Raw genomic sequence first — 26,526 nt, 5'->3', positions numbered from 1 at the left:
TTTGAGCATAAGCCTTCATGAGCTATAGCTCACTGGAGTGCATCCGATGAAGTGAGCTGTAGCTCACGAAAGCTTATGCTCTAATAAATTTGTTAGTCTCTAAGGTGCCACAAGTCCTCCTTTTCTTTTTACACATATTCATGTTGCAAATAAACTTTATACTTTAAAAAAAGCAAACAGCAACTTCATTTTCTTATGCAGCTTTCTTTTTCAGCTGCCCCCACTGGCTGAAATTTATATGGGAAAAAAAAAGTTCTTGAAATTTGTTTCCCCTTTCTCTTGGAATTCATGGACTACAAAGCCAGAATTGTGACCATTCAGTCCAGGTAGTGGAGACGCTATTCTCTTCACCAAGGGCACCAAAACCAGATATAGCTGTTACCTGAACGGGAAGGAAAAGTGGAAAACTACACTTCCCAGAGATCTTTGGAGCGGGGGGGGACCTTTGGCTTTGACAGCGGCAGCCACAAGTCTTTCCGCCTCCAAATGCTGATTGCAGAGTGAAGAGATTATGGTGGACTGACAAATGCTGTCTCTGGAGCCTGGAAATTGACCGGATTGCCTGATTTTCCCATGCTTCAGCTAACCAAAAGAAGGAGGAGGAAAAAAAATCAGCCCAGCATGACTGTTGCTTCCAGTTTCTTATTTGCACTGAATCTCCTCTCCTAGATGCTTGATGGTTATTACTTTAGATTTACCAATCGAGATATATTTTCAAGCTGGAATTCTCCTGCCCCAAAGATGCTACTGGTGACTGCTGGCTTGCTATGAAGGAGCATTTGGTTATCTGAGTAAAACTTTTACCTGGTCCTTATGCATTCGTCTTTGCAAGGGGAGGGATTTCATTGAAGAAAAAAGGACAGCAACAGCACCATCACCTCAGGAACAGCTGGGCAGGGCTTTCACCAAAATGGCTCATGTGTTGCTTTGGTTGCTGCTGTGGCTGGGGTTTGGCATGGTGCAAGCCAACCAGCCACATCTGGGGATCCGGGTGCCTCTGAGGAATCGGGTGGGGACCTTGCAACAGGCCCACAAGATGCAGCGCTCCGCTGAGGAGGAGCGGGAGGATTCCAGACAAAGAAACAGTTTTATGAACATGATAGATAACTTGAGAGGAAAATCTGGACAGGGCTACTATGTGGAGATGACTCTAGGGAGCCCCCCACAAAAGGTAAGGCACGCTATCCTCATTCCCTGGCCATGGGTTATTGGGTTGGTTTGCGAAGCTGAGACCAAGCCCCGACTTCACAGAAGTTGAGGCATGTGGGGTTTGGTATGTGTACCGCTGTGTGGCTGTGCTCGAGAGAGACCACACACTGGTCAAGAGAGAATCTAAAACAGTCTTTGAGCAGGGAAAAAATACGATTTTAGAAAGTGACAACTCCAACTGCCAGAGAGCAAGAAATACAAACTTCACTCAAGGGAATTTTGTAGCCAGAGTACAGAGCCATTATCCGTGTGCCTGCACAAGGCATTACCGATACCCATTTTGGACACAAAAAGCAGGGCCTGGTCTAGAAATTGGAGAGCAGTTTATAAAATGCTCTCCATAGGTGTTTGCAAATGAAACACTCCAGGCTGTAGGACTGTGTGTGGCAATTACGGTCTGTGATGTACAAATGAGAGGTCTTTTGGTAAATACTCTCCCTATATAGTCACAGAATAGGCCTCAGTTCTGTTGATTCCTGTGTTTCATGGCTGGCTATTTTGGGCATCTGGATGATGGTGGTTGTTGTTGAACATGTTTTACCAATATTCAAATCACTAAAGGAAGTGCAGCACAAAGAGGCAAATTCAACCTCTCTTTTAGGCAGACTCCCAGGATGTCAGAGCCCAGGGCTGCAAGACTTGGCCCCAAATGGATCCTTCAGCCCTACAGGATCCTAGTGGTAACCCTGCAGCACTGAAATGCAAAGCGCCAAGCCAGCCTCTGTCCTTAGCTGACTTCGTTGTGCTTAGCTTGACCCAGCCTGCAAGTAAGGAACTTGCATTGCTTGTTAACAGCAGCAATATCCAGGGGTTACAATGGTTTTCTGATGCCTTAGCAACTTCATCTTGGATTCCTACGGAATGTAGATGTGCATGAGAAGGGGGTGGGGGGCAGGGCGTGGGGATACAATCTCCCCTGGAGAAACACAGATCTATTTTAAAATGACAAGTATTTGTTTTGAGAATGTCACCACAGCTGTGCACCCGTCATCAGGAAGATTCAGAAATGGCAGAATTGCTCTACTGAAAACACAGAGCCGTACAAGAGTGACCAGCCTGGCACTTAGCCAGCTTTTTCTTCATTTTTTTCAGCCATCTAGAAACGAAAGTGGGGTGCAGTCGTTCAGAGAACTTGAGCTTCACTCCACATGACAATTAAAAAAAAAAAGAGGAAGGATGGGGGGGTGTATGGCTGCACAAAAGTGTGCATGAGCATGTAGATACGTTGGGGATTGTATCTTTGTGTGTACACACACACAATACAAGCCTGCTTCTGCACCCGCTGAAATCAACAGTAAAGCTCCTCTTGATTGCAGTCATGCAGAGTCAGGTTCTAACAGAGTTCATGGGGAGGAGGTGAACGTGTAGTCTGTGTGCATGTGTGAGCGAGTATGTGCACGTGTGCATAGCATGCATGCGTTTACAGCTGTGTGGAGTCTGAGTTTCTAGAGAATATCTCTATTAAGCACATTAAGCATGATCATCATCTGCTTGGATTCAGGATGGAATTCCTGATTAGTGCAAACCTTCCAGGGCTTGTTTTGGTTTCAGCTCCTGAGTAGCTCACACTCACATGCACGAGACTTGAGCCAGTGAGCTGCATTGGCTATGCTGTGAACATATTAGCAAACTAAAAAGAGCTGGAGTTTGCAACAAGCCAGCCCCTCTCAGATTAAATAATCTAATCAGAAGCAGGGTTTCCTTGGGCCTGGGTGGCCTTGTGTAGCTCCACCCTCTCCTCAGGGCAGTGATGCTCACAGGTATCAGCATCCAGGTGGCTGGCGGGCACAGGGGGAACCTGGGAATGCTCACAGTAGTGTCCCAAGTCGCATGGATTGTTCTTTAGGCCCAGTGCTTGCCCCTGGGTGGGTGCTGGATTCCTGCCGACTTCTCTGTGAGTTGGGTGTCCCTTGGGCCAGCAGCTCAGCACGGTCCATTTCCAAGGGGCTGGTCGGAAATGCTACACAGGAAGCCCTGAAGGCTGGAGTCCTCTGGCTAGCTCCAGAAAGCTTGTGGGCAGCTGCAAGGCAAGTTGCCCCCTGGTAGCTTGCCCCAGTTATGAGTCAGAGGGGCCACCTTGGGGATAGGAGCATGGTCCAGTCTCTGCAGTCCATTCAGCCCTTGGCCTACTGCAGAGGCAACCTATGGGTACCAGTTATAAGATGTGATCAGTTGTCCACTGGGAGCTGCAAACAGGCATCTCATGTGGCACATGATAGTGCACATATGCGCATCGTGGATGCAAACAGCGGAGGGGCTATACCAATAATACTGTAGAGCAGATCTGGTGCTGGGCAAAGCCAGGCCTGGGATAGATGCACATATATGGACAGTGAAAGTTTCCCCAAGCCAGTGGCTGCCCTACACCCATCCAACTCCCTGCTGGCAGCCTCACTGTGCAGCTCCAGCCACCCCATACAGAGCAGGGAGCAGCTCTTTAGAATGGCTAATGGGTCAGTGGGAGCCAGGTTCTGGTATAAAGAGCTCCCCTCCCTGCAACACCCTCCAAACACGTGCACACCCCTGCATCTGGCATGCCTGTCCTACCCCTGTAATATTATTATTTGCATTGCCATAGTGCCTAGGAGCCCTCTGGAAACACAATACAGCTGTAGCCTTGTGCACTTCCCCGACAGCCACAGGGCACGATGCAGGATCAGCCCTTGTAATACAGTACAGCTTTAGGTGCTGACTGGTCTGTTTGGAGCAATTGCCTGGAACTTGCCATATATCCAGACTGCCAGACATTTTCAGTGAGACCCTCCCCTTTCTCCCCCCCCCCCCACTTCTGAAAAATTCACTCTTCGGGCAGGATCTTTCATGTTTGGCCCCGTCCACAGTGGGCTTTTATTTTGTTTTTAAGTTTGTGCAAAATCCCTTCAGCAGGCATTTTTAGCGGGCATAAAGTCTATATAAAGCGTGTGCATGTCCACACGATTTGGCTTCTACTCCTGACTCCACTGCCGATTCACTGAGAGACCTCAGTCTGTTCCTCACAGGGTGGTTTTCCAAGGCAGTCAGGCACCCAGTTCCCATTGACTCTCCGCAGGAGTTGAGCTACTCACTGCCTTTGGAAAATCTCCCCCTCACTCTCTCTACTCCTCAGTTTCCCCACCTATGAAATGGTGGTAATTACACTGCCCTGTCTCCCAGGGGGAGAGTAAGGCTATGCATTAATGTGTGCAAAGTGCTTCAAGAACTACATGTGAAGGGTGCATAAAGGGTACAGGGCAGCAGTGATATTACAAATCCCGGGTTACCAAATTTCACACCCTCCTCCATGTGTCCCATCCCTGACCACTGTTCCTTCGGACAGTTTTTGAATTTTTCCCCTAGCCCCTGCCCTCTCTTGCTGCTCCTCAAAGGGAACCCTGCACACCCAGCACTGCCTCTCTACCACCAAGGGGCCCACAGGGCAGAGCCTGCCATGGATCACTGCATCACGGCAAGCTCCTTTCCCCCAGCACTGCACAGCCTCAGCTTGTAAAATACACTTGTTTCTTTTGCAGCTAAGTCCCTTATGGCTGTAGCTCTCAACTGTTCCAGACTACTGTACCGCTTTCAGGAGTCTGATTGCTCTTGTGTAACCCCAAGTTTCCCCTCACTTACAAAATCAGACATAAAAATACAAAATGTCCCAGCCATACCAGTACTGAACAATGGCTGACTTACTCATTTTTACCAATTATAAAATTCATCATAATATAAACATGGTACATACATTTCAGTATCTATTCAGAGCAGTGTAAACAAGTCATCGTCTGTAGGACATTTTAGTTCATACTAACTCCACTAGGGCTGTTTATGTACCCTGTTGTAAAACTAGGCAAATATCTAGGTGAGCTGATGTACCTGGAAGGCCTTGACGTGCCCCTGGTGGGGAACCACTGCCTTATGGGTCCTTAGTCTAGAGCGATACTAGGTCATGCTCACTCAGACATGAGCAGAGAATGACACAGTGAAGAGCAGCAACCAAGTACCAAGCTGCGCATGCTGCATCAGCAGTGCAACTTAAGTCAAATTAGAGAGAAAATCCCTGCTTAAAGAGGAAGGGCCCAATCCTGCAGACTCAGAGCACTCAGCACCCACAGTGGGAGCTAAGCCCTCCACAGGATCAGGGTCAAATCAGCTTCTGCAATTAACCAGGGCAGAAGCCAAGTACAGCCCTACTAAGAATCTGCCTGTTACCAGGCCTGGACACAAGGACTGTGGCCAGCACCAATCTGTAACTCACCTTCACTCAGCAGCCAGGCCAGTTTGTGTGCACAGCCCTGTCCAGGCACACGGGCACTTCAGCTCCCTGCTGCCCCACGCTTCCTGGCCACCAGAAAGACCTGCAGAGTGCAGTGCTCCAATACAGCCAGTGAAGCCTGGGGTCCTGACCTTAGCCCACCCTAGGGATCCCATTGGCCATTCACCAGCAGCCTAGGGCTGCCCCTAATTTGTACATGAAAGCACACTCCCCTGTGTAAGACTACTAGAGGCTTTCCCCAGCCCAGGAAGGACTAGCCCCAGGTCTGCTCAGGCCCTTCCTTCAGACCCAGCTTGTTCTTCAAACAGAGTGAATCAGTTCAACATAAGCTTCTCCAACCACCTCCTGCAGCCCCTCCTTTGAGCTGGGCTCTTTCAGCCTCTATCAAGATCACCTGTCCCCCTTCCCAGCTGGGTCTGATCCTCCCTTCTCAAGCCCAACTTCCATTCTTAAAGGGGCTCCAGCTCCAAACAGGGCTGGCTAGCGGCTAGCCTCAAGCCCCTTGGCCCTCTCACATCGTGGGATGTGTCAGCCTGTGTCTTGACCTCAACGAGTGGGACGCACTCACTGGCTGAGCCATCGAGCAATACTGAGGGGTTTGCCAGGGGTTGCAGACCCAGCCCAATATATTTTATAAGCCAGCCGGGCCGATGGGCGCACTCTAAGCACTTTCTTACCAAAGCTGCTGCTCCCAGATTATGATAGACTCCCGGCTTTTTCAGACCCATTAAGCACTGATGTCACTCACTAACACCGGCTATGGTGAGCTTTGTCCTCAGGCCCTGGCTGCATCCAGAATGCCTCCTAGAGCACAGCCTGGCTTGGGCATCACGTGCCTTGATGGGGTCCCTGGCAGCCTCCAAGGGGTGGAACTTGCTCCCCAACAATCAGCCTGGAGGCATTTCCATTGGGAAGGCTTTTTCTTGTCTCAGTCCTGCTGCCTTCCCATCACCTCCCGAATTCCTTCCTGGTTGGCCCCGTCTCCCTCACGAGGTTTCATTTCTCTGGACACTAGATTTTTATGCCATTTCAATTGTGCTGTAATTATGGATCCGTGCAGCACCTTCCCAGGGAGTCACTATCCATAATGTATTTCATTCCACTAGGATTCTCTGTTCCCACCATTCCCCGCCCAGTTCTAGGTTCAGCAACAAGTCGGACTTCAGAGCCCATTGCATATTGTGGCAATGTCAGCATGTGAACGCTCCCAGCCACCCATAGGCTCCTCCCCAACCTCTCGCCCTCAGGTGCAGAGATGCCTCTGCAGGGAACCTGGGAGTTCCATTGACGGGGGCTCCGTCCGACCAAGGGCACCGAGGGTGAATTCCGGAGTGGAGGGCCCTCCCCGACACCCCACCTAGGCACTGCTGGCTCCCATGGCCCCGTCCAGAGCAATGCCTGGGTGGAGTCTCAGGGAGAGAGGCATCATCCCCATAAAACCCAAGTTAGCAGGGGCCTGATCCTCCTGCCCTGCACCTCGTGCTGTCGTTGACACCACATGAAAACCACGGAAAATGCTGCAATGCAGATTGGGTGCCATTTCGTGCCCACTTGGCCCAGATGTGAATGACAGTGTAGGCCAGGTCCCAGCCTGTTGGACAGCGCCTGGGCGGTCCAAAGCCTTTACCCTGTTACCAGCACACAGGTCCCAGCTACCCTGCAGATTTTACCCGTGTGCTCCCCAGGGCCTCGCCTCGGTCACTGTTCATGTGCGGATGGGGTAAGGGCTCAGGCTGCAAACCATTCATCTTGCTGGGCTGATCCTCTCTCCCTGCTGCTGTATGTTGCCTGTTTAGCAGGGTATTGGTCCAGCGAGACCTCTCTTAAGTGACCACTCAAGGAACCAGCAAAAACCAGTTGCCTAGCACAGATGGCCTTTAATTAACGATCGAACGATGGAAGCCCTGCAGAGGGGCTTAGAGGTGGTGGCTGCAGACGCCGGGTTGCCTAGTGAAGATGGGGTTCCTTAGTGCAGGTGTTGCTATATCAGTTGAGATCCAGCTGCTGACGGTAGCTCTGGGTGCTCTTAAGCCTATTGACTTACACACACCTGAGCAGGGTTCATCTGGAGGGTGCATTAGGCTGATGTAGAGCTCCACCCTGTGAAACACATCACTGGGTGGTATGAGCAGTGCCCCTTCCCCCGCTTTTAGCCACCCCGCAGAACAGCACCCATCTAGGACACAGTAGTGGCACAAATGGCCGCTTCTAAAGGAGACAATGAGGGGCAGGTGGGGCTGCAGAGCAGGATTGTGGGACATTGGCAGAGCTGTGGGAGGTGTAAGGCCTGGCTAACAGGGGCCTACAGGGCTAGACAGAGGGGCAGAGGAGGACTGGTGTAGGGGAAGGCCATGCGATGCCCCCTCCGGCTCCCGCATTAACATTCACTAATGACATGTTAAAGCCCCAGTACTTTGCAGGGAGTGAAAATGAATGAGGTGTTAACTCCCCCTGGGTGGGTCTCACTGCTCACAAGGAGACCCAGCAGGTTGCTGGCACTTGCCATGGGTCCCACCTGAGCAGAGGGGGCTGCTCTCTGACCCTCTCCCCACCCCCCAGGATTTCAGGGGCAGAAGGCTAGGGCAGGGGGGTTCTTTTGTAACGATGATGTCTGGGTTCAACTGATGCTGTAGCCGGGTGTGTTTTATCCAGGTTAGGCTGAGGATGTGTTTTGAGAGCTGCGAGGAGGCTGCGCAGGGCTGCTGTCATGGTATCACAGAGCATGTTGACAGGGACCCCACCGGGAGCAGAGCGCAGGCTTGTGTCAGAGGCCACTGACATGGACCTGGATTTGCAAAAAGAAAAGGAGGACTTGGGGCACCTTAGAGACTAACAAATTTATTTGAGCATAAGCTTTCGTGAGCTACAGCTCAAATAAATTTGTTAGTCTCTAAGGTGCCACAATTACTCCTTTTCTTTTTGCGAATACAGACTAACATGGCTGCTACTCTGGGACCTGGATTTGTTTCTGCAAGGAGGAGGGGTCAAAGCAGGAACATAAGGCAAAGGAGAAACATCTCGCTGCTCTGTGGCTGTTCCAAGCAGAGGCCCTGCCTCACCCAAACAATAGCTCACAAAGAATTCCTCAATGAACCAAACAGCAATTAACCTAACCGTGAAACAGCATTGCATTGAGACAGCCTGGCACTGCAACAGCAGGACACAGTTCTGCACTGAGGCAGTGGCGCGTCGCACGGCATTGAGCTAGCAGTGCGCTGAGGCAGTGGCGCGTTGCACGGCATTGAGCTAGCAGTGTGCTGAAGCAGTGGCGCGTCGCACGGCACCGAGCTAGCAGTGCGCTGAGGCAGTGGTGCGTTGCACGGCATTGAGCTAGCATTGTGCTGAGGCAGTGGCATGTCGCACGGCATTGAGCTAGCAGTGCGCAGAGGCAGTGGCGTGTCGCACAGCATTGAGCTAGCAGCGCGTAGAGACAGTGGTGCTTCGCACGTCATTGAGCTAGCAGCACGGTGAGGCAGAGGTGCAATAGAAAAAGCCTGCTCTGGGGAGGTGCAGTACTGAGACGCTGGTGTAAGCGCTCTCCCCGCTGCGGCTGGAGTGATTTTCTGATTAGCACAAGTGCATTAGCCCTCTGGCTCTGCAGATTAAGAGCAGAAGCCCCTCTGGGGCCTGTTAGACAAGGCAGCCTTGGCAAATCAGCCCAGCAGAGGCTCTGGTAGAACGATACCCAGTGGTCTCCCACTGCCCCATTGCACAGGCTGAGCCTGCCAAAGGGCTAGGGTCTGCCTGGAGTTTAGCCTGGGCCAGATCCCTTTGTGCAAATTGATGGGGAGGAGTCTGGGGAGGATAAGTCACGCCTGGTACCAGGGCCTGGAGCTTGTCTCTTTCCCTTTGTTCCACTCACCCTGCTCCGTGTTGCTCCCCTGGGAGGCACAGGCTCCTGCTCGGGGCTGTGGGACTGGGAGGCGTTCAGGGAACACCCTCCTCATGTGGGTGACTGAAGGGGTTTGCTTGGCCTTTGCTCTCATGCCTCTGAATGCCTGTCTACCCCCTGCCCGGCACCTTGGGGTCAAGCTGGACCAATACCTGGCACTGCCGGGCATGGGGATGGGTTCACTGGGCTGGACTCTTCCTTCCACATCAGCACTGGACCCAACACCTCAAAGGGGGTCTGGGCAGGAGTTACAGGGTGGGGGTGGCTGGGGGCGATTCCCAGGGAGGGACCCTTTCCGGGGGACTGGATTCCCAGAACTGTCCTCCAGGGGGAAATCCCTGTGCAGCTGCCACTGGCAGAGCAGGTCCTGAGCTGGATGACCCTGGTCAGATCCAGCCAGCCATTCCCTGGGCTCCGGGTTAAGCCCCTGGAGGTTGGCTGCACCACGCCTGGCGCCCACCAGGGTGTCCTGCCGGAGTAATGCGGAGCCCTTGGTGCAGCCCTGGCTCTCCCGCCCTGCCCCACAGGGAAGCGGATACATCCGCAGTGCCCAGCCGTGCTGCTGAGTGGGCTGGTTCCTGCAAGGTGGCGGGAGTCGGGTGTCCTGCCGCAGCAACCACTGAGCTGATCGCAGACAGCCACAGCGGGAGAGAGGCTGGAGAGCTGAGGTCTGAGGCTTCCCTGGGAATAGTGGCAGCAAGGGCCCGTTCCCAGCTGGCTTTGGAGCTGGGGGACTCAGGAATGGGCACCGTGGAGGCCTTTGGAGCATGTGGCATGGGCAGAGGAAATCTGGGCACTGCTGCTCTCCCCGCCCTGTGAATAAATGCAAACGTTAAAAGCTAAGACGTTAACAGCCCAAAGAGCACCAGAGACCAGGCCGGGGTGGGGGCTCGGAGCCCCGCTGTGCCAGGCCGGGGTGGGGGCTGGGAGCCCTGGGGTGCCAGGCTGGGGTGGGGGCTGGGAGCCCCGCTGTGCCAGGCCAGGGTGGGTGCTGGGTGTCCCGCAGTGCCAGGCCAGGGTGAGGGCTGGGAGCCCCGCAGTGCCAGGCCAGGGTGGGGGCTGGGAGCCCCGTGGTGCCAGGCAGAGGTGGGGGCTGGGTGCACTGATGTTTCCTGCTCCTCAGTAACCTGCCCCCGCCCTCCTTCCCCAGCTGAACATTCTGGTGGACACGGGGAGCAGTAACTTTGCCGTGGGGGCAGCGCCTCACTCCTTCCTGCGGAGGTACTACCAGCGACAGCTGTGAGTATGGCCAGGGTGCTATGGGCTGGCGGGGGCAGAGCGCGGCGCTGCACTGGGGAAGCCCAGTCACCCCGCCTGGTGGCTCAGCCATGGGGGTCTCGTCCGTCATGGGGCACCCACTGCCCTGGCCCCGGAAAGGGGACCCCCACTTTGCTCTTTCTCATCTTGGGGAGGGGACCCTGCTCTGAGCCAGCATCCCCAGCTGTAGCAATGCCGGGGGCTCCCTGCTGAGCCCAGAGCCCTGGACAGAGCTAGATGCTGAGGGGTCTGTGTTCCCTGAGCTGCGCTGCTGTGAGGGGAGGTCATGGCCACAGCAGCCCACGCAGAGAGTGTGGTACCCCTCTCCACCCCCCAACCTACCCATACCTCCCTGCGGCCCCATCTGCCGCTCCGGGCTCCTGGCCTGGCAGCCTGCAGAAGCCACTTCTCACAGAATCACACCCGGAGCTGACAGCAGCCATCGCCCTCAGACTGCAGCCCCCAGGAACACTCCCTCCCTGTGCCCACAGCTCAGGTTGATCAGTCATCCCACTTTGGAGATGGCACCTTTCACAGCCTGGGGCCCAGGGGGCTCTCGAGGAGCCGGCTCACTCTGGCATGGAATCCACTGGGGGTTGTCTGGGCTCCCCCCTTGGGCAGGGTGGTGGTTCTGTGCTCAGCCCCAGGAGCTGCATGAGGCGAGGCTGCCCCTCGGCCCTCCGCTAGCACTCGCAGAGCCCTGGCTGTTCCCCTCCAGGGAGAGGAATTATGGGCAGGAAAGGAGCCGGTGCATGAGGCAATGGTCAGGTTTATTCACTGGGCCTGGCCCAGGGGCCCGCAGCATGCTCCCATGGAATAATGAGATGAACCATCGCTTCACACAGCACAAACGGAGTGAGCTCTAGCTGCGGGGCCGGCCTGAGGGGTCACTGGCCTGCATGCACCCCAGGCGCCAATGCCCAGGGATGCCAGTGTAAACGTGCAGTAAGCCCATCCGCTGCAGCAGAGCCACTCCGGATTTCCAGCCAGGTGACTGACAGGAGTCTGGCCTCCTGCCTGGAACATTGTTTATCGCGGTTCTCTGACGTCAGACCCCCTTCTCCGTCTGCCGCTGCTCATCCCCCTTCACCCACCACCGCAGTCCGTTGGTGTCATTATTTGCAGACCCTCGGGGTCCCAGCTGGCAGCAGGACCCCGGTACTGGGCACTGCACACGCTCCTCGTGAAAGCGTCCCGGCTCAGGCAGCCAGCACTCTAGCTAGGCCAGGAAGAGGGTGGCCCAAGGGATGTGTCTGCCCTCACCTTGCAGACGGGGAGCAGAGCCCGGAGGGTGGGCGCGAAGGGAGGTAGTGGCAAAGGTGGGAGCTGAGCTGCAGTCTAGTGCATCGGCCCCCAGCCTTCCTAGAGCCAGCTCTGAGCGCGTAGAGCCATGTCGCTCAGTGCCCCTCTCTCCCCAGATGCACCCCTCTGCCACAGTCTGGAGCAACACACAGGCCCTGGACATGGGGCACCACCCTTGAGACTGCCTCTGGGAGAGCGTCTGGCGTCCTTGCTGCCGAGCCTAGGAGTTGCTCCCCAGGCCAGCCACATGGCTGGCTCCTGCGTGCTCCATCGCTGGGATGCCCCAGGCAGCTGCTGGCCTGGTGGGGAACCGGAGGGGGCCTATGCAGGCCTCTCCCTGGCAGCCGGGGTCAGAGCAGCCCCCTCCTGTGCACTGTATGTGCTGGGGCCTCTGCTCTGGCCCTCAAATCCCAAGGCTGGCAATGCCAGGCACGGCGCTGGTCCGGGCTCAGGGCCAACACGGCCAGGTGCTGGTCGGCCTCTGTGATAGCAGCGTATGCACTGGGGCCGGACTCAATGGCCCCTTTCTGTGCTGAGCGGGGCAGAGGAGATCCTCCTGCACCCTGCCTCTCCTGGCACATTACAACACTGCCTGGCCTCCGGGCCACTGGGCACAATGTCTGGGCTTGTTCCTCGCCTGCCCCTTGGCTGGGCCCATTGTGCTCCCATGGTCCTGGCCCAAGTGTCTGAGGAGGGGGGAGCTCCCCCATGCCCTAGAATCAGCCCCACGGCTCAGAGTGCCCTGCACACGGAGAGCTGCAATCCAGTCCCTGTGCAGGGACCACACCAAGAAGCATTTGGAGCTGCTAGCAGACTCCATCCCACTCCCTCAGGGTAGGGCCAGCAGCAGATGGGGCCTATGGGGATGCTGCAGTTCAGTCTAGCCTGGGCACCTCTGGTGTCCCGGGGAGGGGGAGAGGGGGTCATGGTCCAGCTGTGGAGATGCAGCTGGGCTGGGGGCCCATTGTGTGTGTGTGTGGGTGGGGGGGTGTTCCTGGTACCTGCTCATATGCACACCCCGAGGGACACAGATTCACAAACACACCGACACGCAGGCCAGTTCCCAGACACACACATCCAGATTCACTAGCGTGTTGCCCATATGTATGGCTGCTTGCACACACACACATACATGTGAGTTCACAATCCCTCTACTCGCAGACACACGTGGAGATTTGCACATTCACCGGTTCTCAGCTCCACAATCCTGGGGGTTCACTGGCCCCGCCCAGACTGCCATCCCCCCCCAGGCCCCTGCCCACTCCCCCCACTTCCACCCTTTCCCTAGCTCCTCCCATGCTCTCGTACAACTAGCCTGACAGCTTGCTTGTCTTTGGCATTCGTTGCAGGTCCAGCACCTACCGGGACTTGCGGAAAGGGGTCTACGTGCCATACACCCAGGGCAAATGGGAAGGGGAACTGGGGACGGACCTGGTCACCATCCCCCACGGCCCGAACGTCACCGTCCGCGCCAACATTGCTGCCATCACAGAGTCCGACAAATTCTTCATCAACGGGTCAAACTGGGAAGGGATTCTGGGGCTGGCCTATGCAGAAATCGCACGGGTGAGCGCGGCAGCCCGGGGGGGTTCAGCACTACAAGACCTAGGAGGGGCCAGGCAGCTACTGTGTACAGGTGCACATCCAGCACCTCAAACTCTGCCCCACAGCCCCTGGCTCTGTTAATTCTCCCCAAACCCGGGCCCTCGGCCACCAGCTCTGTCACTGCACCCCAAACCCGGCCCCTCGGTCCCCGCCTCTGTCACTGCACCCCAAACCCGGCCCCTCAGCCCCCAGCTCTGTCATTGCACCACAAACCTAGTCCTCCAAAAAGGAGAGCAATAACACTCTGCCTTTCTCCAGCCCTCCCACAAGTCAGCCACCTAGTGCTGCCCCCATCTTACAGAAGGGGAAACTGAGGCACAGAGAGAGGCTGCAGTTTGCCCGAGGCTGTAGCAGCGATGGGACCAGAACCCCTGTGTCCTGCCCTGAGGCCTGGCTGTAACAGTGACCCAGGACTCGCTGCTCTAGAGATGAGGTATGAGGCTATCCCAGACTGTCGATATTTTCTGGCTGCCATCAGCCAGACCTAAATTCCCAGCTGCAGCCCTTCCGGCTGCTCCTTGCCCTGACTGTGGCACGCCTTGTTGAAGCAGGCCAATCCCCTCTCCTCTTAGCTCTGCTGTCACCTCCCGCCAGCCCCTGGGGGAGCTGGCTCCAGCTTTCAGAACCGTGTCAGCCACCAGGAGCCCAACACCAGGGCTCTCTGTAGCAAGTGTAGGGGAATGGAGCCAGGCCTCCGCGGGGTCCCCGAGGAGTGTTCCCAGGCCGCCCCGTCTCCCGGCTGCTCACAGCTTTGCGGTTCTGTCTCACCCATCAGCCTGACGACACCCTGGAGCCCTTCTTCAACTCGCTGGTGAAGCAGACCCGGGTGCCCAACATCTTCTCCCTGCAGCTCTGTGGGGCCGGCTTCTCTCCCAACGAGTCCGAGGCCCTGGCGTCGGTCGGGGGCAGCATGGTGAGTGCACAGGTTCAGCTCGGTGCTGGGACCCTGGGCTCGGGGCGGTGCCAGGCACCGGCCGCAGCAGTGCCAAGCGGTCGCGAGGCAGAGAGCGCCCCCACCCATTACTGGGAGGGGCCCCTTGGGGCTGGTTCCAGAGTCTGTGTTCTCACTGGTTGCTCATTTCCTTTTCCACAAGCCCCTGTGGTTGTGCCCTGCTCCCGGGGCTGATGGCGGCTCACACCTCTCTCCCTGCTGCAGATCATCGGGGGCATGGACCACTCCCTCCACATTGGCAGCATCTGGTACACGCCCATCCGCAAGGAGTGGTACTATGAGGTCATCATCGTTAAGATGGAGATCAATGGGCAGGACCTGAAGATGGACTGCAAGGAGGTGACGGGGGTGGCGAGGGGCTGCATGTGCGAGGGCCACACACCTGTGGGAGGCACTGAGAGAGAAATGGCGGGGACTGTTCCCCTGCCCCCTGGCACACCCTGACCTTCAGGCCTTCCATGGCACTGACGGGACCAATGTATTACCACAGCAGGGATGGAGGCAAGGGAGGCTAGGCTTAGAGCTCGCACACTACTTGGGTCTGGCTCCTTGCAGACCTGTGCGGTGTATGGGGGGGTGCCAGCACCCCCCAGCCCTACACACTGAGGCCCGTTGTGCCCAGGAGAGGTGGGAGGTTGGAGGCAGCGCAGGGGCCCCCCACCCAGAGCAGCACGATGCGGACAGTGAACGGGGTGAGTTCTTTGTGTGCAGGCCTGTTCCTCGTCCAGAGCAGGGAGATAAATGCTTCTCCAGGTGCATGCGCCAGCCCCACAGCCAGCACACATGCTTGGCCCTGGATTAGTACATGTGACAAATCCCCTGTGCCCATGCACTGCCGAGGAGCTGCCCGCTGAGCTCTGCAGCCAGACATGTGCCGTACTTTGCCTTCCCGGCTGCCTTTGGCAGTCTCCATGTAGCCAGCGAAGTTCTGCTGGGACTGTCACTGATGCCGGGGGAGTCATGGGAGAGCTGGCGGCTTGGCAGCAGGAGGTGACCTGCTCAACTTGAATCAGCCCAAGCCCTGGGCTTTGACTCCACCTCCCTCAGGAACAGTTGCTTAAGCCTGATGGCAGCCTCCTGGCTTAAGGTGGGAGCAGGGCGGGTGCTGCCTCGGGGGGCCCATGGAGAAGGAGAGAAGCAGGGGCTGGTCCTTCATTTGCCACGTCACTCCCACAGTATAATTACGACAAGAGCATCGTGGACAGCGGGACCACCAACCTCCGGTTGCCAAAGAAGGTGTTTGAGGCTGCAGTGAAATCCATCAAAATGGTGTCTTCGGTCAGTATCGCCCTCTGACAAACCAATCCCCTCCCTTCCCCAGCCGGATCCCTGATGAATGCTGAGGGCCCCAGAGACCAAGCCATTGTGACCCGGCACTAACAGAGTGCTTAGCAGACTGTATTCAGGGATCACTTTGCCCACCACTGAAAGGCAGCCTCCTCTGGGGTAAAAGGTGGCAGCTGGCTAGGACAGGAAGAATGCTGTTTCCGTTTGAAACTGCAAGGAATCTTCGGACGGTGGGACGCTTACAGTGTGAGCTGACACATGGCTCGGAGGCTGTGGGCAAGCAGCCCTGCCCTTGGGGAGAGCGCCATGACACCTGCACAGAGCACAGACTGACAGGGCCTTCCTTTCATGTCTCAGCTAAAAGAGTCTCTAGCATGACAACACCCCACCCCCGTCATCAGCTCCGCCCTGGAGGGAAGGTTCCCCGCACTGACACCCATCCCCTGCAGCACCCTGCACTGACACAGTCTAGCCCTGCGTCACTGAACACCAACACAGTCTCACGGTCTCTCTCCTTCCCCACGGGGCAGACGGAGAAGTTCCCGGATGGCTTCTGGCTGGGGGAGCAGCTGGTTTGCTGGCAAGTCGGCACCACCCCCTGGCATATCTTCCCAGTCATATCACTCTACCTGATGGGCGAGGCGACAAACCAGTCCTTCCGGATCACCATCTTACCCCAGGTGGGTCCCCAGCGGGGCACGGCAGGGCGCTCACAGGCAACACTCGGGTAGGGTGTGAGCAGGAAGGAGCCGCATAGCTCAGTCCCTGGGGGTCTGCAGGAGCAGCAGCCCTTGGACATGGGCCAGCACCGGACATCCTGGATTTTATGTGGGAGGCGAGGAGCTCACAACTCAGAGTTGGCCCCCCTCTCTCTAATGGGTTAAGCCAGAACTTGGGAGCCCAGCACCCCAAACATTTTGGGGGGGCAATTTAAAATATAGCTTATGTGGGCCCCTCTCCAACACCAGCCCTGCTGGCCTGGGCATTGTCGAGTGAAGGGGGCTGCCCTGGACTCAGAGTGGTAAAGCCCCCAGCCCAGGAACAAGTCCCTGGCCAGTGAGCTGGGGCTACAGGGAGGTGGCTGCTCCTCTCAGAACGCAGCTGGAGGCTGAAGCTCTCTGCTCCCCGCCCCCAGGGGCTCTGATAACACCCACCCCCGGTCTCCTTCCAGCAATACCTGCGCCCCGTTGAGGACGTGGCCACATCCCAGGACGACTGCTACAAGTTCGCCATCTCCCAGTCCTCCACAGGCACCGTCATGGGCGCTGTCATCATGGAAGGCTTCTACGTGGTCTTCGACCGCGCCCGCAAGCGGATCGGCTTTGCTGTCAGCACCTGCCATGGTGAGGGGAGGGGCATGCAGCGCAGGGGAAGAGCCAGGGGCTGGCAGGGCATTCAGGGGCGGGTGATAGCGTCTCCACAGGGCTGAGATCCTGGCTCATTCTGGTGTCCTGCAAGCAGAGGGATGGCTGCAGGAGAAGGGGAGATGGCAGCGCCCCTGGGTCACCCAGCTTCCCCTCTCCTGGTTGCAGGAAGGAAGGGGGCGGTGCCGGTCCCTGTGGGGCAGACGCATCCACCCAGCTGAGCCGTGGGTCCATGTGGTTAGAGGGGGCAGGGGACAAGAACAATTATTGCTCACAGTTGGTGCAGCCCATGGAGCTCTGCAGCCTGGCCCACAGCTGCCCTCATCCTTTGTATGGCGGCTCCAGGGCCCCCCCCCAGGCCAGGGACGAGCTGGGGGGCTCGCAGGGGGCCCACTCATGCCACTCCAATGCGGTTTCTGAACAGTCAGGCCTGTGCATACAGGGTAGCTCTGGTCTCCCTCCTGGTGACCAGGGCAGCTGAAAGTGCCAGCGCTTCCCCCTGCTGAGCAAAGTGTAGCCACGGCCCCAGCCTGGCCATCACTGGTGCACTGAACTGGGGGTCCCATCTGCAGTGCACGACGAGTTCCGGACGGCGGCGGTGGAGGGGCCCTACATGCACCCCAACATGGAGGACTGCGGCTACAACATCCCGCAGACGGACGAGTCCACCCTGATGACCATCGCCTACGTCATGGCGGCCATCTGCGCCCTCTTCATGCTGCCGCTGTGCCTCATGGTCTTCCAGTGGCGCTTTTTCCGCTGCCTGCGGCGAGACCACGATGACTTCGCCGATGACATATCCTTGCTCAAGTGACGCCCGCTCTGCTGGCGCGAGGGAGCAGCCGGTGGGGGGAAGGCAGGGAGGGAGAGCATGAGCTGAGCTCATCGGCACAGGCTCCTCTGCCCACAGAGTTTGGCTGAGGCTGGAAACAGCACCAGCCATTGCCCCAGGCCAGAGCCGGGTCTGTTCTTCCCCTTCCCCCTCCAGCGGCTCAGCCAACACTTCCTGGAGCTGTTGGCTCTGCCCTGGAAGCGGGCACCGGAACAGCACCGCAGGGGTTCTCAGCAGCAGGCCAGGACACTGGGCCTGTTGGCAGGTTTATACGGTCAACATTGAAGCTTGCTCGCTGTTTAACTTCCCTCTGCGTGTGGCAGCCCCGGAGAGCCTGGGAATCAAACCCCTTTGGTCTCTGGCCAACGTGGACTCGCTCCCTCTCCCTGTTTGGGATACAGCCTCGCCAAACCACAGCCCTTGTGCTCCAGGATACTCCTAGGCCACACTCTACGCCCGGGCTCTGACTCACATTTGAGCCCAAGCCCCACTTCCGTCCACACATAAACCCGTCTGACTCGGGTCAGCCAGCACTCAGGACCCTGCTGGGGGTAGGTCTGAGCCCTACAGGCTCGGGTCCAAGCCCTGTTACTTTGCAGTGTGGACACAGCTCAGAGCTCAGGCCCGAGTCGGACGGTCTGTGTTGTTCAGCATGGACCCGGGAGCACGGCTGGGAGAGCCGGGTACAGCAGCTGTCAGCCCAGGTTTACAGTGCAGCCTGGAAACACCAGGTGCACAGCCCAGGTCCACCAGACCCGAGTTTACAATGGAGCATAGACACACACCCAGAGTCTGTAGGGGAATCAGCCCGGGTCTGAGCATTGCTTGTTAGCTGCTGCTGCTGCAAAGCCAGCAGAGGGAGCCCGAAACATTGTTTTTGTTTAGGGCCTACATAACCCATGGTCATTACATCTTAATAGTTTGGGTTTTCAAATATTGTGAACAGTTGTAGATTCTAAAATAGCCATTTAAAATCCAGGGGATATTCCTCCCCAGGCAACCACTAATTTATGATGCCAGCAGGTCATGACCTCTCCCAGGAGGTGCCCCTTTCAAATCTCCAAGCTGGAAAGATCTACCCAATATTACCTTCACTCCCGCGTCGGGAGGGACTGGGCCTCTCAGCTAGAGCCCAGGAGCTGCGGTGAGCCTGGCCTCTAGCAGCGAGTCAGCCTAACAACGCAGCTCCCCTTTCCCCTGGTGGGCACTGCTGGGACAGACACACACTGGAATTTAGGAGGGTCCATGCAGTGCAGTCCAATGCAGTGTGTGTGCGTGTCGCTGTCCTGTTTGCTGCAGCCCCCTTCTCCCCACCCCACCCACCCTCATCCGGTCCCCGTGGGATGCCTACATGAGCTGGACTCAACCCCTTGCATCTCAAGGGCCCTTGGCCATGGTGAAGCGGGAGCAGAGAGAACGGATCTTCCCCCAACTGGCTCCTGCATCTCTTCTGCGCCTCACTGCCCTGGCTCTGGGGGCCCCACTCGGGCCAGCCCCCTCCTTACAGGGGGGTTGAAGGCTGTGGTGTGCAGCCAGTGGCTTAATGGGTAATGAAAGAGGTGCTGAGGCTCAAGCCATTTTTTAACTTTCAGAACTGACACAACAAACCCTGAACTGCCGAGCCTCGCTGTGCTGGGGCTCAGCCCTGGCAAGCCCCGGCACAAATTAGGCACTGTGTGCAGCCACCACAATCCCATGCTGTTGTACAGGGAGCAGGACAGCCGTCCCAGCAGTGAGTGCCGGGGTCTGCCGGTGGGCCGAGGAGCTTTCTCTCCAGGCCAGCTCTCCGTGCCTGGGCTGGAGACGGACTGCTCGCTGCGGGCTGGTGGAGTGAAGTCTGGGCACCTCAGGCTGCAAGGGGGGTCTCGGCTCCACAGCTTGCAGCTTAGACCAGTCGATGTAGGGGTAGGTCGCTTCCCCATCCTGCAGCTCATAGGGAACAGCTGCTTCCCTGCACTCCCCAGGAGAAGTGCCGCTAAGGGGGCAGCTCTGGCAGCCCCTGCTGGCAGGACCGGCTCTAGGCCCCAGCAAAGCAAGCACGTGCTGGGGACGGCACATTTCCAGGGGCGGTATTCCGGCCATCCTTTTTTTCGGGGCAGTTGTGCTCTTGGAGCTGCGCCCCTTCGACAGGGCGAGGGCACCGCGCCCCCGGCCACAGTGGGAAGGGGAAGCCCCAGCCCCGGGATGCTGAGCTGCCAGGGCCCAGCTGCTATCTGGGGAGGAGAGGGCGAATCCTGCCGGGGAGCCAGGGCTGCGCCACCGCATCTGTGCACCGGCTGCTGCACTGCCTTGTGCCACCCCTTATCTCGGGGCTTCTCTGCGCAGCCGGGCAGGGGAGGGGGAAAGCCCCTGCAGGCGCTGGGAGAAGGGGACGTGACTCCCTCTGCTTCCAGCACCACCTGCGAACCCCAGCCCCACCTCAGCTTGGGGCGGCAAAAAACCTAGAGCCGGTCCTGCCTGCTGGGATCAGGGAAGGGATGGGGGAGAGGTACGATGTTCTTCCACTTTTCAATCTCTTGGGCCCTGGGAAGTGGATTGGGGCAGAGCCCTCTGCCCTCCCATGCAAGACTGGGGGGAAAGGTGGGGGCAGGGCAAACCATCCATTCCCCTCATCTCTGCCTGGGCTGCAAATCATGGGAAAGGGCCTAACCTCCTCTGGCTCCCAGCTCTCCTGCCAAGCACTGCACACAGAAGCTTTCGATGGGCCTCGCTCTGCAGCACCTGGGGGAGAACCAGCAGCCTCTGCTGGGGCGGGGTGGAACCCAGCCCCAGAACAGGACCAGCAGCCCAGGAAGGTGTGGAAGCCACGAAACCAGACTGTTACCGGGCCTGCTTGGGAAAGCCCCAGGAAAGCCAGAGCTGCGGGTCGTCTCCTCTCGGAGCCCCTCCACAGAAGGCGTGCAGCACAAGACAGGCTTGCCTCACACTGCACCGGTCATGAGGGGAAACCCCATTCCCTGCGCTGGACTTAACCATCCAAGACGATTAGCTCCTGGAATATCTGCCTCTGGCTGCTGTGGGGGAAGGCCCCAGCCCACCACAATAAATCGCTTGTTATTTCAGGGGGTCAGCAGCAGCCTCACCATCATCATTATTAGTGTGTTTGAAACACATGGTTTTACTTAATTTTCCTTGTTTATAATGGCAAAGGGCCGGGGATGCTGTGCTCGAGCAGAGGGCAGCGTGTGTACGTAGCAGGCTGTGCTGTATGTGAGTGTACCAATAATGAATGCTTCTTGCCTGTACAATATATACATATTTTTATATTTTTAATCTAGTGCTGAAAGCCCCTGGTTCATTGGAAACCCAACTCGAGGGGGTTGGTGGGTTTTTAAGCTCCTTGCTTTGGTTGTGGGCAAAGGGGCCAGGCTGCAAGTCAGGGGTGCTTAGCAGTGGTTTGTCTGATGGAAGCACTTTATGGATCGTTGGCGATCTGGCATTTGTTGTGATGGATGTATCACTTGTAATATATCTGGCGAAGGTGATGGGGGCACTGGGTTGCGGGGGGTGAAATTAGATCACGCACACAGCAGTGGTTCACAAGCCAAAAAAAATATCGCTCAAGGCTGTTTTTGCTTCTGTCCCATTTCTGTTCAAGTAGGTTTTCCTACTACATAAGAACCCCTCATCCTGAATCCCAGTGACCAACGCTTGCACATTTTGCTTCAGTTCTGGTACTAATTGTTGCTTTAAAAAGCAACTTTGTTTCTTCCCAACCTGGGTTCTTTTCCTACTTAATCCTGCAGATGACTCCTCCTGGGGAATTGGTAACACAGTTGTTCCTAGCCTCAGCACAAGGTGATGTGTAGGCCTTCATGGCGAGACTGAAAAGTACTAGAGCAGCCTGGGCAGGGGAAGGTGCTCAGCCAAGCACAAACACCTGAGCTTTTAGTGAATGAGACAACCGAGGAAACTAGCTGTTTGTAGGAACATTTGCCCAGCCTGGGAGCTGCTTATTACAGAGCTTTGCTAATGCAGCTCCTAAAGGGGACTTGGGGTTTAACGTGCCCCTAAATGGCCCAGCAAGATAAAGCTGAGCCATTCGGGAGGAATGCAGAACTGTTTCACTTTGCAGAGAGGCTTGGGAGGTGGGGGTTTAGATCCCAAGTGTACCTCACAAATGTATAGTAGCACCACACCCTGCTGTTCTGCAACAGTTTCATTGTCAGGTGGAAATGCAGGGGCAGCTGCAACTGTGAAGGAGCTATTGACTCCTAAAGAGGGTAGAGAAAAACCTCTCTTCAGTGGAAACCTCTCACCTGCTAGCTGGGATCCAGAGATGCTGTGCTGGTGGGAGCAGCATTACTGGAAACTTCCCATGCACAGTGCAAGAACAGTTCCAAGGGCAGCAAGACAGCGCAAGATGGAGGGCAGACTGTAGGGCTCTCCTCTCCCCTGACGGCAAGTAACTGACCATGAGCACTAGCCCCAGCTGATTCCAATATGTGACCCTAGTTCAATGGCTCCGACAACAGCAAATCTCCCTACCCTACTTTACTTTTCCTGGGATGAATTGGAGAGGAGCTGCTGCCATGACCCCAAGGGAAGGCTCAACAGGGCTCTGAAGAATTTCAAGGGGCAGCAGCAAGGAGCGTAGGCCCAAATTTGAGCCTTCGTGGAGGAGAAAAGAAAGCATAGGCAGGTACAAGAGGGACTCTGGCATGAAGTGTTTTCAGGAATTTTTGCTTTACACATTGATGAGAATCATCCTTGTTTAAAAATGTTAACGTTCCCCAGCAGCACAGGCTGGCCTGGCCAGCATGGGAGAACTAACAGCATAAAAAGTGACAAGAGCAGGGGTCTACGAAAATATTCCTTAAAGAAAGCAGCAAGAAGTCCCTGGAGTGAGGCACTAGCTAAGGAGCCTGCACTGGGTAGCCAGAAACCTTACAAACAGGCCGAACCAAGTGAACTCTGGCTGTGGGTACAGCTGCAGCACCCCACCCCTTCCCACTCTATGAACCTACTTCGCTGTTGTTTGCAGTGTTGGTCCCAGGGTAAAGAGACACAGGGGGGGTGTCTTTTATTGGACCAACATCTGTTGGTGAGACAGACACGCTTTCAAGCTTACGGACAGGTCAGCCCTGCAGAAGAGCTCCGTGTGGCTCCAAAGCGTGTCCTCTCATCAGCAGAAGCGGGTCCAGTAGAAGATATTTCCCCCCCCCATGTCTCCCTACTTCACGAGACACAGAGGCTTTGCTTTTGCCAGCACCATCTGGTTCCCATAACTTGCTCCAGTCCTGCACTCAGGGAGCAACCCGACTCCAACCAAGGGGGAAATTATGCAACTGCAACCTCCACACCCCAGTGCCTGCCCAGAACACCTCCGGGACACCACTCAGTTTGGACCACTGCCTTTACATGTCCGTGTGCGTGCAGAAATTCACTGATGGGCCAAACTCAGCCATGCTGCAGGCAGGTGACACTTCCATTGACTTCAGTGGAGTTGCAGCTGCTTACACCAGTGCTGACTTTGTCCCAAAGATTGTGCAGAATCTACAAAGTAGGGGCCAGATCCTGAGAGGTGCTGGGCACCATTAACTCCCATTGTAATCAGTAGCGATCACTCTGGTTATGCCAGCCCGATGTAGTAAGAAGTGCTCAGAGGGGGCAAGTTGGGTCTTGAAAGCTTTGTTATTCTGAGCTGCAGTGCAGCCAGCTTTATCACCTGAAGAACTCCCTTCCCCTGGGCCCTGAGTTAGAGTAACAGGAGACTGCGAGGACCACACCATGCGTCCAACTCTCTGTCCAATTATTTGGGGAGCAGGACAAGGACTGGGGATAGTTACTCTTAGCGGCTACTATAGACTTCCATACTCTGTAACCCTAATGTCAATGTATGAATAATGAATGTTACACAGTAAATTATTACATTAAACAGAAAAGCCTTGTGTTCACAGCCTGTTCATTGCCTGGGGGGCAACTCAGAGCGTGCAAGGAAGGAGGTGGGGGAGGGTTGTGGGGGGCTTTGAGCTGTTGAGGGCTCTTTAGGATTAGGGCAGGTAAGGGAAGTGCCTGACTTGAGTGGAGAACTCAATGAGATGCACTGAAGTTGTTAGTGAGCACAGACATCCCAGGTACCATGGGAAGACACAAAGGTCATGGTGGAAGAAAGCACACTGGGTAACAGTGTGGAGTTTGAGCTAGCAGTTCCCTCGTTGTATGTTCTCAACAGGTGGGGATGGCTCACAGGTCAGGCACGGGGTAGGGCGAGGGAGAACCTCTGACGTATTACACTGCAACACAAATTCCATTAACAGTTCATGCTTTTCTCATATGAATTCATAGGTTGAAATTATTTGCTTAATTTCTCCAATGACCTCTGGGCTGCTGCTCAGTCCAGGTATTTAACAGTGCAGCAGCAGCAGGCAGAATCATGTAGTTCATTTCCATGCACACCTGGATGATCATTAACTCTCAGATTTTGGGACTAATATTTGAAGTTGCTGTTGCCAGCAATCCCACTGAATAGCATAACTGCAGAAAGCAAAGACTAATGTGACTCAGCCAGGGTGAGTTTGTTCCAAGGTTTGAATATTGGCAGGATGTGCTTTGCACGGTTCAGTCCACTCCTCTAGTGAGATAGGAAGCCTGGCTCCTCATTTTAAATCCGGCCCAGGCCAGCAGTAGCTGTGAGTCAGGCTGGGCTCCTGAGAGGAGCAACCTGTTTCAGCTCAGGGAAAGGTGTCTACAGTACAAACAGACTAGCGGTGGGGGCTCAGTGGAGGCCAAAGACTGGACAAACCATGAAGGCAGGGTTGAGACGCTGGCAGGATGGAGGAGGGAAGCTTGCACCTGCTGCATGGATGGAGGATTGCTGAACAGCTAGACGTGCCTCAGGCCTACCCTAAAGTGAAGAAAGACTTGTGGACACAAAGGCATTTCACAGGAGGTTTGAGAACTGCCAATTTAATGGTAGCTTAAGCACCATCTACCTCATGCTAAGTGAGGCCAGTTCCATGTGCTGGGCTGCGATTATTTGTGTAGGATGCTGATCTTGCGCATTCCCCCACACGGACTGCGATCACCCTTCGACACAGCGTGCAACGTTCACCCTCTCTTCAGCAGTGGGGTCCCTTGGGCTACTGGTAGTTTGCCTGTTTTAACCTAAGGCAGCAGGTACTACGGAGCGACACGACCATAGGGAAACCCATTTTGTGAGCTGCCCATGCCGTCTCCCAGGGGAGCAGGAAGTGCTGTGGCCTAGATGGGTGAGAAATGGGATCATGGCTGGAGCTCAAGAGACCCAGGCCCAGCCCCTATCAGGATAGTGCTTTCATACAAGGAGCTAAGCACAGGAGGAAGAGAGTCTCTCCCTGTGCATAGGGCAGTGTGATACCCGTGGAGAAACAGGCAGAGAAGTGACGTGTCCAAGATCACCGGCAGAGCAGCGTAGAGAACCCAGGTCTCCCATGCACTAGCCCTGCACTCCAATGACTAGACCAAGCTTCGCCTTCCCCCAAGAAGCCAGCACTGAATACTGGGCTGTTAATCTCAAGAGCCTCGGCGTGCAGAGCTCTTCCACCACAAGGTGTGCGCCCAGACAGCCCAATGCAGTACCCAAGAGCCGCACTGCCCACGGCTCCTTCCAGGTTCCAACAACTGCAGAACAGCTCGGCCCACATAGCATCTTGTGAGACAGACAGACAGACACGAAAGCAACGAAGACAGCTAGGCTACAAAGTATGATCTGAAAAGGAGGAACCATATCAAATCTATGCATAATATACATACTTTTATTTATGAATTTGTATGTATACAGACTTCCTATACACACATTACCTATATAATAAAAATGTACATGTGTATACATGGTTGTATAAATATATAACTGTAGAAATCTCAGAACCGATCCTGCCTATTCACAGCGACGTCTCCAAAACAGATGCTTTGTTTGAGTGGCTGTCATTTGGGACTTGGACAAAAGGGGCAAGTGTCATTTGTGTTGGTTTGGGCCCAGAATTTGATGCACTGAAAAAGAGAGAGTCAATAAGGAGCCACCAGCCCGATTCGAAGGTGGTGTGTTATACAGAGATTCTACCAGTATCTTGCTGGTTCGGGGCGCTATCTCCAAGGAATGGTCTGCTCCAGATTGCACCATTAAGATTTCTGCATCTGGGGGACCAAGTCCACAGCGGGGAGCTTTTTAAACATGGCAAGATCACTAAGTTCTCCTCATACAAAAAGCAACCATTCATGCTCTATGTGCTTCCTGTTTCCTCCTTAACCACAAAGGGCAGACAACTGGGCTTTGCCCCCCCTGCATTTCACCCTAGTGAACCATGGTTGAGATGTCTCCTGTACCGGCACTAAGATCAGCCTCTCCTCCCCCCAGTTAACAATTCACAGGTCCCAAAGCGATGCACACTCAGTGGGGGCCAGCTCAGCAATTCACCCTCTATTCTAGAGCCTTCGGCTGTGACCTACTCCAGAGCGGGGCACAGTTTGGGTCTAACCCTCCAAACACGGAGAGGGCGAGAGAGAAGCATTTAGAGCAGGAATCAGATGACTGTGCATTCTTAAAAACCGCAACTAAATGGCCATCTAAAGAGGGCAAATCTCCCAGCCTGACAC

General features: G+C 55.8%; 3 protein-coding genes across 12 annotated transcripts in view; 1 reads left to right on the top strand and 2 right to left on the bottom strand.

The window, feature by feature from the left end:
* Window positions 1–5,883, bottom strand: part of CEP164 (centrosomal protein 164) — a 109,406-nt gene extending 103,523 nt beyond the window's left edge. For 2 of the 4 annotated variants that reach the window (XM_038380600.2, XM_043500850.1), the window contains exon 1: window positions 5,444–5,883. The gene's annotated coding sequence lies outside the window, so the exon portion shown is untranslated. Of the gene's footprint in view, window positions 1–4,930; window positions 5,124–5,443 lie in introns of those variants that run through there. The other 2 variants (XM_043500853.1, XM_043500835.1) reach the window with 2 other exon arrangements.
* Window positions 463–23,845, top strand: BACE1 (beta-secretase 1). The gene is made up of 9 exons (XM_038380615.2): window positions 463–1,171; window positions 10,504–10,592; window positions 13,262–13,478; window positions 14,293–14,430; window positions 14,674–14,808; window positions 15,646–15,747; window positions 16,287–16,436; window positions 16,928–17,099; window positions 17,693–23,845. The coding sequence occupies exons 1-9, from the start codon at window positions 911–913 to the stop codon at window positions 17,932–17,934; spliced, it is 1,506 nt and encodes a 501-aa protein (XP_038236543.1). The 5' UTR covers window positions 463–910; the 3' UTR covers window positions 17,935–23,845.
* Window positions 19,539–26,526, bottom strand: part of RNF214 (ring finger protein 214) — a 22,392-nt gene continuing 15,404 nt past the window's right edge. For 5 of the 7 annotated variants that reach the window (XM_038380707.2, XM_038380713.2, XM_038380711.2 and 2 more), the window contains one exon: window positions 25,669–25,923. In XM_038380707.2, the coding sequence (XP_038236635.1) occupies window positions 25,858–25,923 (66 nt within the window). In that variant the 3' untranslated portion in view covers window positions 25,669–25,857. Of the gene's footprint in view, window positions 25,643–25,668; window positions 25,924–26,526 lie in introns of those variants that run through there. The other 2 variants (XM_043500858.1, XM_043500859.1) reach the window with 1 other exon arrangement.

This window comes from Dermochelys coriacea, chromosome 22, assembly GCF_009764565.3.
Source record: "Dermochelys coriacea isolate rDerCor1 chromosome 22, rDerCor1.pri.v4, whole genome shotgun sequence".
Taxonomy (NCBI): domain Eukaryota; kingdom Metazoa; phylum Chordata; order Testudines; family Dermochelyidae; genus Dermochelys; species Dermochelys coriacea.
The sequence above is the reverse complement of the archived record's forward strand: the minus strand, read 5'-3'. Positions and strand labels throughout refer to the sequence as shown.